The 11,523-nt window shown below is 39.3% G+C and overlaps 1 protein-coding gene across 1 annotated transcript in view; it reads left to right on the top strand.

Moving 5' to 3' along the window:
• Positions 1-11,523, top strand: part of KANSL1 (KAT8 regulatory NSL complex subunit 1) — a gene marked incomplete in the record, with an annotated part of 533,970 nt that overhangs the window by 95,349 nt on the left and 427,098 nt on the right. The window contains 1 exon segment of the mRNA XM_053713685.1: positions 8,102-8,246. Coding sequence (XP_053569660.1) covers positions 8,102-8,246 — 145 coding nt within the window.

The raw sequence follows: 11,523 nt of genomic DNA, 5'->3' as shown, positions 1-11,523 counted from the left end.
GTTCATTTAATCTGATTGGGGGTTCTGGTCATGTGACAGTCTGCTACATATTTTGCTACTATCCTTGTAGCTTTGTTTTTTTCTCCTAAGATTACACATAGTCTTTCTCCAACGGTGTGTCCGGTCCACGGCGTCATCCTTACTTGTGGGAATATCTCTTCCCCAACAGGAAATGGCAAAGAGTCCCAGCAAAGCTGGCCATATAGTCCCTCCTAGGCTCCGCCCACCCCAGTCATTCTCTTTGCCGTTGCACAGGCAACATCTCCACGGAGATGGTTAAGAGTATGTGGTGTTTAGTTGTAGTTTTTTTTTATTCTACTATCAAGAGTTTGTTATTTTAAAATAGTGCTGGTATGTACTATTTACTCTGAAACAGAAAAAGATGAAGATTTCTGTTTGTGAGAGGAAGATGATTTTAGCACAGTGACTAAAATCGATTGCTGTTTCCACATAGGACTGTTGAGATGAAGTAACTTCAGTTGGGGGAAACAGTTAGCAGACTTTTCTGCTTAAGGTATGACTAGCCATATTTCTAACAAGACTGTGTAATGCTGGAAGGCTGTCATTTCCCCTCATGGGGACCGGTAAGCCATTTTCTTAGTCTCAAACAGAATAAAGGGCTTAATATGGGCTATAAAACTGGTAGACACTTTTATGGGCTAAATCGATTGCTTTATTTGGACATTTTATACATGTTTATGCTGATAATTCACACTTATAAACTTGGGGAACGTTTTTTAACGTCAGGCACTGTTAGACACCTTTTCCAGTCAGGAAGGGCCTTCCAGTTGTAGGCTGAGCCTCATTTTCGCGCCATTACTGCACAGTTGTTTTTGAGAGCAAGACATGCAGATGCATGTGTGAGGACCTGAAAGTAGTTGGAAAAGTTCCTAGAAGGCGTCATTTGGTATCGTATTCCCCTCTGGGCTTGGTAAAGTCACAGCAAAGGCTGTAGCTGGGACTGTATAGGGGTTAAATCTGTAACCGGCTCCGGTTTCGTTATTTTAAGGGTTAAAGCTCTGAAAATTGGTGTGCAATACTTTTAATGCTTTAAGACACTGTGGTGAAATTTTTGTAATTTTTGAAAAATTCCTTCATATTTTTTCACATATTCAGTAATAAAGTGTGCTCTGTTTAAAATTTAAAGAGACAGTAACGGTTTTGTTTTAAAACGGTTTTTGTGCTTTATTGACAAGTTTAAGCCTGTTTAACATGTCTGTGCCTTCAGATAAGCTATGTTCTATATGTATGAAAGCCAATGTGTCTCCCCCTTCAAAATTGTGTGATAATTGTGCCATAGCGTCCAAACAAAGTAAGGACAGTACTGCCACAGATAATGAAATTGCCCAAGATGATTCCTCAGATGAAGGGAGTAGACATGGTTCTACATCATCTCCTTCTGTGTCTACGCCAGTTTTGCCCACGCAGGAGGCCCCTAGTACTTCTAGCGCGCCAATGCTTATTACCATGCAACAATTGACGGCTGTAATGGATAACTCCATAGCAAATATTTTATCCAAAATGCCTGCATATCAAAGAAAGCGCGATTGCTCTGTTTTAAACACTGAAGAGCATGAGGGAGCTGATGATAATTGTTCTGTCATACCCTCACACCAATCTGAAGGGGCCATGAGGGAGGTTTTGTCAGATGTGGAAATTTCAGATTCAGGAAAAATTTCTCAATAGGCTGAACCTGATGTTGTGACATTTAAATTTAAATTAGAACATCTCTGCGCACTGCTTAAGGAGGTGTTATCTACTCTGGATGATTGTGACAACTTGGTCATTCCAGAAAAATTATGCAAGATGGACAAGTTCCTAGAGGTTCCGGTGCACCCCGACGTTTTTCCTATACCCAAGCGGGTGGCGGACATAGTGAATAAGGAGTGGGAGAAGCCCGGCATACCTTTTGTTCCCCCTCCTATATTTAAGAAATTATTTCCTATGGTCGACCCCAGAAAGGACTTATGGCAGAAAGTCCCTAAGGTCGAGGGGGCAGTTTCTACTCTAAACAAGCGCACTACTATTCCTATCGAGGATAGTTGTGCTTTCAAAGATCCTATGGATAAAAAATTGGAAGGTTTGCTTAAAAAGATTTTTGTACAGCAAGGTTATCTTCTACAACCCATTTCGTGCATTGTTCCTGTAACTACAGCAGCGTGGTTCTGGTTCGAGGAACTAGAAAAGTCGCTCAGTAGAGAGACTCCATATGAGGAGGTTATGGACAGAGTTCACGCACTTAAGTTGGCTAATTCTTTTATTTTAGATGCCGCTTTGCAATTAGCTAGATTAGCGGCGAAAAATTCAGGGTTTGCAATTGTGGCGCGCAGAGCGCTTTGGCTAAAGTCTTGGTCAGCGGATGTATCATCCAAGACAAAATTGCTTAACATCCCCTTAAAGGGTAAAGCTCTCTTTGGACCAGAATTGAAAGAGATTATCTCAGACATCACTGGGGGAAAGGGTCACGCCCTCCCACAAGATAGGCCTTTCAAGGCCAAGAATAAGTCTAATTTTCGCTCCTTTCGTAATTTCAGGAACGGACCGGCCTCTAATTCTGCATCCTCTAAGCAAGAGGGTAATGCCTCACAGTCCAAACCAGCCTGGAAACCGATGCAAGGCTGGAACAAGGGTAAGCAGACCAAGAAGCCTGCTACCGCTAACAAAACAGCATGAAGGTGTAGCCCCCGATCCGGGACCGGATCTAGTGGGGGGCAGACTCTCTCTCTTTGCTCAGGCTTGGGCAAGAGAGGTTCAGGATCCCTGGTCGCTAGAAATAGTTTCTCAGAGTTATCTTCTGGAATTCAAGGAACTACCCCCATGGGGAAGGTTCCACATGTCTCACTTATCCTCAAACCAAATAAAGAGACAGGCGTTCTTACATTGTGTAGAAGACCTGTTAAAGATGGGAGTGATACACCCAGTTCCAATGATGGAACAAGGAATGGGATTTTACTCAAATCTGTTCGTAGTTCCCAAAAAAGAGGGAACCTTCAGACCAATTCTGGATTTAAAGATCCTAAACAAATTTCTCAGGGTACCATCGTTCAAAATGGAAACCATTCGAACGATTCTACCCACTATCCAGGAAGTTCAGTTTATGACTGCCGTGGATCTAAAGGATGCGTACCTACATATTCCTATCCACAAAGAACATCATCAGTTCCTAAGGTTCGCCTTTCTGGACAAACATTACCAGTTTGTGGCCCTCCCATTCGGATTAGCCACTGCTCCAAGGATTTTCACAAAGGTACTCGGGTCCCTTCTAGCGGTTCTAAGACCGAGGGGCATTGCAGTAGTACCATACTTGGACGACATTCTAATACAAGCGTCGTCCCTTTCAAAAGCAAAGGCTCATACAGACATCGTTCTGGCCTTTCTCAGATCTCACGGATGGAAGGTGAACATAGAAAAAAAGTTCTCTGTCTCCGTCAACAAGAGTTCCCTTCTTGGGAACAATAATAGATTCCTTAGAAATGAGGATCTTTCTGACAGATGTCAGAAAGTCAAAACTTCTAAGCGCTTGTCAAGTTCTTCATTCTCTTCCACGTCCTTCCATAGCTCAGTGCATGGAAGTAGTAGGGTTGATGGTTGCAGCAATGGACATAGTTCCCTTTGCGCAAATTCATCTAAGACCATTACAACTGTGCATGCTGAAACAGTGGAATGGGGACTATACAGACTTGTCTCCAGTGATTCAAGTAGATCAGAAGACCAGAGATTCACTCCGTTGGTGGATATCCCTGGACCACCTATCCCAGGGAATGAGCTTCCGCAGACCAGAGTGGGTCATTGTCACGACAGACGCCAGTCTAGTGGGCTGGGTTGCGGTCTGGGAATCCCTGAAAGCTCAGGGACTATGGTCTCGGGAAGAGTCTCTTCTCCCGATAAACATTCTGGAACTAAGCAATATTCAATGCTCTCAGGGCTTGGCCTCAGCTTGCAAAGGCCAGATTCATAAGATTCCAATCAGACAACATGACGACTGTTGCGTATATCAATCATCAGGGGGGAACAAGGAGTTCCCTGGCGATGAAAGAAGTAACCAAAATAATACAATGGGGCGGAGAATCACTCCTGCCATCTATCTGCGATCCACATCCCAGGTGTGGAAAACTGGGAAGCGGATTATCTGAGTCGTCAGACATTCCATCCGGGGGGGGGGGATATATATCTGCTGGTGTGAATCCAAGGGATTCCCTTGGAATAAGATAAAAATTCCTAAGATTCTTTCCTTTCTGCAAGAAGGTTTGGATAAAGGATTATCTGTGAGTTCTCTAAAGGGACAGATTTCTGCTTTATCTGTCTTACTACACAAACGACTGGCAGCTATGCCAGATGTTCAAGCATTTGTTCAGGCTCTGGTTAGGATCAAGCCTGTTTACAGACCTTTGACTCCTCCCTGGAGTTTAAATCTAGTTCTTTCAGTTCTCCAAGGGGTTCCGTTTGAACCTCTACATTCCATAGATATTAAATTATCTTGGAAAGTTTTGTTTTTGGTTGCTATTTCTTCTGCTAGAAGAGTTTCAGAGTTATCTGCTCTGCAGTGTTCTCCGCCCTATCTGGTGTTCCATGCAGATAAGGTGGTTTTGCGTACTAAGCCTGGTTTTCTTCCAAAGGTTGTTTCTAACAAAAATATTAACCAGGAGATAGTTGTACCTTCTTTGTGTCCGAATCCAGTTTCAAAGAAGGAACGTTTGTTACACAATTTGGACGTAGTCCGTGCTCTAAAATTCTATTTAGAAGCTACAAAAGATTTCAGACAAACATCTTCTCTGTTTGTCATCTATTCTGGTAAAAGGAGAGGTCAAAAAGCTACTTCTACCTGTCTTTCCTTTTGGCTTAAAAGCATCATCCGATTGGCTTACGAGACTGCCGGACGGCAGCCTCCTGAAAGAATCACAGCTCACTCCACTAGGGCTGTGGCTTCCACATGGGCCTTCAAGAACGAGGCTTCTGTTGATCAGATATGTAAGGCAGCGACTTTGTCTTCACTGCACACTTTTGCCAAATTTTACAAATTTGATACTTTTGCTTCTTCGGAGGCTATTTTTGGGAGAAAGGTTTTGCAAGCCGTGGTGCCTTCCGTTTAGGTAACCTGATTTGCTCCCTCCCTTCATCCGTGTCCTAAAGCTTTGGTATTGGTTCCCACAAGTAAGGATGACGCCGTGGACCGGACACACCAATGTTGGAGAAAACAGAATTTATGCTTACCTGATAAATTACTTTCTCCAACGGTGTGTCCGGTCCACGGCCCGCCCTGGTTTTTTAATCAGGTCTGATGAATTATTTTCTCTAACTACAGTCACCACAGTACCATATGGTTTCTCCTATATTTTTCCTCCTGTCCGTTGGTCGAATGACTGGGGTGGGCGGAGCCTAGGAGGGACTATATGGCCAGCTTTGCTGGGACTCTTTGCCATTTCCTGTTGGGGAAGAGATATTCCCACAAGTAAGGATGACGCCGTGGACCGGACACAACGTTGGAGAAAGTAATTTATCAGGTAAGCATAAATTCTGTTTTCTTGTTCCAACATCTGTGGGAAGTCCTATTTCTTTCATTATTTTTGGGAAGTATTTATCCCTTAACGGGACACACAGGTTAAATAAAAATTTCATGATTCAGATACAGCATGTCATTTTAAACAACTTTCCAATTTACTTCCATTAAAAAAATGTGCACAGTCTTTTATATTTACAAATTTTTGAGTCACCAGTTCCTACTGAGCATGTGCAAGAATTCAGACTATATGTATATGCATTTGTGTTTGGCTGATTGTTATCACATGGTACAAGGGGAGTGGAAATATACATAACTTTGAAATTTGTTATAAAAAAAGCTACTACTCATTTGAAGTTCAGACTAAGTGCTATTGCATTGTCTTGTTATCTTGCATTTGTTGATTATGCAAATCTAATGTGTTGACTGGTCCTTTAAGGGTTTGTATCTTGTACAGTACAAGAGAAAGTGCGCTTCAGTCTCTATGTCCCCACTGTCACACTGTGCACATTGTCTGGCTGCCCTGGGTCTCCATTGTGCCTGATATCTGCCAGTCTCTATTTCCAGCTGGTGGTCAGAGATTCTGTATTTAGTGAGTATCTGTCTGTGCTTTGGGTTGGTGACACTTGTGAGATACTCAGCTAGTCTGTACTCTCTCTGTAGTGACCTGTAACACTCCAGCTTGTTCTGTTGCCCTATCTGTTCCTCCCAATAGTCACTGTCATAACGTTAGACTGCGCTGTTTTGCAGTTGCATCTGATAGTCAGGGGCTGCTATGAAGCAGGGTGCATTTCATGTTATGGGAATTGGAAAATCCTCAGTTTTCAGAGCTAAATTACATGAAACGGTGGTGAAATGATGAAAGTATATTGCAACATTGTTTCATTACACATAACTAAATATTTTATATAAGAATCTCAAGGTTTTTGCTGTCCCTATTTAAAGATGCATTTGTTATAGTCTACATTTGCAGTGCTGCTGCTATAAAGCGGAGTTTACACTTCACCTTTTTGTGGGCAGTGGGAAGAAATTAAACTTTAGAGTATGGAATTAGTGGGCACGACGAACGTTCATTGCAAAGTGTAATTGAGCATTTTATTGGGAATTAAATTGACGTTGCCTTTAGCATTCAGATGTAGCTCGGTAACCTGGTGACTTGAATGATTTGCTTCATATTGTTCCCTATCTGCTTGTGAACATCCAGTATTTGCTCTGCTAAAGTGTCATTTTCTGTATAGAACTGAGCAGCTTATCTTAGCAAAGCCTTCAGTCTTCTGTAATCATGCGGTGCAGGGTGACATTTACTACGTTTGTGTGCCTTGCACATAGTAACGCGCAGATCTATATAAAAAATCTCCTTATATTGAAGTGTTTTGTTTCTCTAAACAAGTTTTTATACAAAAGACTTATTTTAACTTGCAGACTTAGTGTTGTCTCATTCTGTCTACAATGCAGCATAAAAATCCTAAGTACCCATCTTTTTTGTATTTACCTAATGAGTGCAAGTGAGATTGTAGCGGTCTTCTTCCCACTGTAATTTTCGTGAAGGTTATTTCTGCTATAGTGATCGCATTTACTGTGCTCTAGATATGCCTTGTGCACTCTCCATCAAACGATGACCTGAAGAGCTTATGTTGCGCTGGCGATAAGTTTGCATCTTTGTTGATGAATAGTGGCAGAGTCTGAATGGCGGTGCATGAGACATATAAGATATGTGCTTATTAGTAAAAGTGATCACTGAAGCGGGTGTAACCTTTTGCTTATGCGTGTTTATTAGGAAATGCATTTGTTAGTTTTATATTCTTTTGTCAGGTTAGCCGCCTTCATACCAGAGGCACTCTTGAGTTCCCCTACAGTATTTGTTCCTCTTCATATCAAACACTTTCTATGTAAGCAAATAGTAAACCTACTATACATTGACCTGACCATCACCCCTTGTTCATATCCCCATGGAGATAGGTGTAATTGGTATATATGGTGCAGTTTGAGACCACAGCTTGTGATGTGTAAATTGGAGAACCTCACTTTTTGTCCTTTTAAAGGGATAGTCTAGTCAAAAATTAACATCCATGATTCAAAGCATGCAATTTTAAGCAACTTTCTAATTTACTCCTATTAATTTTTCTTTGTTCTCTTGGTATCTTTATTTAAAAAAGCTGAAAAATAAGTCTAGGAGCCATCCCATTTTTGGTTCAGAACCTGGATAGCACTTGCTGATTGGATGGCTACATTTAGACACTAATCTCCAAGCGCTATCCAGATGCTGAACCAAAAATGGGCTGGCTTCTAAGCTTACATTCCAGCTTTTAAAATAAAGATATCAAGAGAACGAAGAAAATTTGATAATAGGAGTAAATTAGAATTTTTTTTAAATTGCATCTTCTATCTGAATCATAAAAGTTTAATTTTGACTATACTATCCCTTTATTACTTCTTATATAACTAAGCATTTTCCTGATCTCACCTGCTGCACTATTGGTTCCTCTTTTATTGCAACCAGTAAAATATTACTGCGTTTATTAACTTCTTTTAAGTTTTTGTAACTTTAAATGCATAATTGTGCACTTGTACAAATGTCCTATTTTAATTTTGTTTTTCCTCCAGGGTTAGTGAGCGTTCAGACTGGAGGTGGGCAGTTGAAAGGGCAGCCATCATCTGCCGCTGGACCTGGTTACAAGCTCAGGTGTCTGACCTAGAATTTCGCATAAGGCAGCAGACCGAAATCTATAAGCAAATCCGTTGCACCAAGGTAAGCGGGTTATAAACCTTAATAGAAGGAATACTATAACTTGTATGTTTGGTTACACAGTAACATAGATGTCATACATTTTGAGGCAAAACAATCGTATTCTGGCACCTATACAACATTAAGGTTTATTAAATTGTGTATTCTTTTCCCATAAGCTGTTACAGCTGGGGATAAACGTATCGTACAAAAACTAATGCATTTCAGGTGTCCATAAAGTATCACATACATTATTTTGTGACCATCTGGTACATGGATTTACTTCATATAATTTGCAGTATACACTGTAGCAGTATGTGATTTTGTTTGTTACAGTATACGTATGCTGGGTGATAAGAAACCAGTACCAACAAATCTATTACTGGGTTATTGCAGAATTATAAAATATATTTAATGAAGCATTATATCTATTGTTAAACTAGCAAGAATAGGCATTAGTAGCTCTTCATACCGCATATGTATTTGGCTCTGTTTTCGTGTCTGAGTTTGTCAGAGGTTTGCACTAAAACGTTATGAAAGCTGCGTGAGTAGTTATTTCATAAGAATGACACACCCATCTGCATATTATGGAACTATCAAAGTGACTGAAGTGGAATTTCACTATATGCTGCCAAGTTACAGCATTTGAGAAGATCTATTCTGTAGTTAGCTTGACTCCTCCTTTAAGAAAGTTTAAAGGGACACTAAACCCAAATTTTTTCTTTCATGATTCAGATAGAGCATGACATTTTAAGCAGCTTTCTAATTTACTCCTAATTTTTCTTCATTCTCTTGCTATCTTTATTTAAAAAGAAGGAATGTAAAACTTAATGCCAGTCCATTTTTGGTTGAGAACCTGGGTTATGCTTGCTTATTGGTCTGCTAAATGTAACTACCAGTAAGAAAACGCTATCCAGAGTGCTGAACCTAAAATGGGCTGCCTCCTAAGCTTTACATCCTTGATTTTTAACTAAAGATAGCAAGAGAACGAAGAAAAATTTGATAGAAGTAAATTAGAAAGTTGCTTAAACGCTTTATCTGAATTATTAAAGAAAAAAAAAACTGGGTTTAGTATCCCTTTAAAGTCTTTAATATACGGGTGGCAGTCAAATGACTTCAAAGTAAAAAGGGACGTTAATCCCAAAAATGTTCTTTTATGATTCAGAAAGTAATATGGAATGTTTAAAATTGCATGCTCAGTTATCTAATTTGCTTCATTTTTTAGATATCCTTTGTTGAAGAAATTGCAATGCACATGGGCGAGGCAACTATTTTCAGCATTTACTTGAGCTTATCTACATATGCTTTTCAGCAAATTATATCGAGAATTAAGCAAATTGGATAACAGGAGTAAATTAAAGTTTCTTAAAATTGCATGCTCTATCTGAATCATGAGAGAAAAAAAATTGGTTTTCATGTCGCTTTAAGATTGCTATTAAATAAGGACACAGGCAATTTGCTATTAAATAGGGACACAGAAATTTGAGTTGCATGTGTTGCTCTTATGTGTAAAGATGTCTGTTCCAGAGGTGTTCTGTGGTTGTTAGTGGTTTTAAACATTTTGAATTACGTATGTTTTCCAAGAAATATTCTTGTAGCAGCTGTGGGTGTCTTACTAGAGATACCATATAGCTTGTGGTATTTCTTGTTGAATATAAATTTGTTCCAGCCCCAGAGTTATTAGAAATTAATACAATAGTAAATAACATATTACAAGACACATGCATTACCTTAATGTATTTTTTTTATTTTTTAAATCTCAATATATGGACGATAATTTACGTCTTAAATTTTGTTGTATACTATGGCTCTGCCTGCCCCCATAGAGTACTCCCCCCCCCACCCCCCCATTATATGGAATTGGGTATGATTTATCAAGGAATTTTATTGGGGGGAAAATAATAAAAAAGGGATTACATGTTAGAACATTTGTGTGCAACTATTTTTAAATACTTAAGGAGAAAGTAACTGATGGCACTACCAGTGTTGTATCCTGTAATTGGTTTTTCACTTATATCAGATCATATACACAATTAATAATGCGCTATTATAGGGAAAGAGGTGCTGTACATGGGAATAAAAATAAAAAAAACAAGTTGAAGATACTTGCAAAATGAACAAGAAATTAATCTAGCCCCGAAAGAAGGGAGGTATTAAAACATAGCTTTTAATAGTATAGTAAAAACAACAAAATTAAAACCACTATGTGGACTAGGAGATGCTATATTATTGAAAAATAGAAACCGTAACAAAAATCTAGATATTGATATGAGAGGGGCTGTATAGTCAGTTTATAAGGATACACAATTGGTTCCCCTGGATCAATATATATAGAGATTAGAGAATGAGTATTAGCTGTGGAATATATATCTGGACAAATTATCTGTTTAAATCCGGGCGCACATTTTGCACCAGTATTGTAATATACTTCTGGTCAGACGAAGTGTGTAGTGGTATTATTATTTGGATTATAAATAGGTGCATTGCGCACCATTATCGAATAGCAATTCTTCCTAATACTGGGTTGCAATAGTACCATGTAGGGAATTAATGCTATTATATCGTGAACTGTATATCAGGTGTCTAGTATACCGGTTAGTATTCTGGGACAAGATAACTTGTTAATCACTAAAGTAGCAAATAATGTTTTCCAGGTATGTGTCTTAGGAGTATTTATTTGTATTGACTCGAGCGCACATTGTACATCCGTGTTGTACTGTTACTCCTATTCATACAATATATGCAGAAACGATGTGCTGTGTGATTGACAAGAGGCGCACATTTTGTACCAGATTTATTAATAGTATTCCCTTAACCTGACACTGTTATAGTGGGGACAAATCATAGTATGTGGTATTAGATTATCAACAAGAACTATCAGGGTATGTGTCTTGCTATCAATGAACCATAAATAGTTACAGCGAATTTCATAATGTATTTCCACTCTAAATCTCAGCGTGCATTTTGCACCAGTGTTATAGCAATGCTTCTAGTCCCAGAGTGTATACGGAGGTTATGTTATGTGGATATACGTAAGTGCACCTTTTGCACCTTTATTCAGTGGTAATGCTCCTTGTTTCTGTCACTGTTACGAATATACAGTACTGTAAGTTAATACGGTTTTATCGTTATCTTGAGTGGTTAGTACTCGGGCAAAATAAAACATACGTTACTGACTACCAGATATATATCAACACCATTAATAGTTATTGATGCAGGCGAACATTTCATTTTAAATACAGGGAGAGTCCACAGCTGCTTTCATTACTTGTGGGAATACAGAACCTGTCCACCAGGAGGA

The sequence above is a fragment of the Bombina bombina genome, chromosome 5 (genome assembly GCF_027579735.1).
Source record: "Bombina bombina isolate aBomBom1 chromosome 5, aBomBom1.pri, whole genome shotgun sequence".
NCBI lineage: Eukaryota > Metazoa > Chordata > Amphibia > Anura > Bombinatoridae > Bombina > Bombina bombina.
This window is presented reverse-complemented; position numbering and strand designations above follow the sequence as displayed.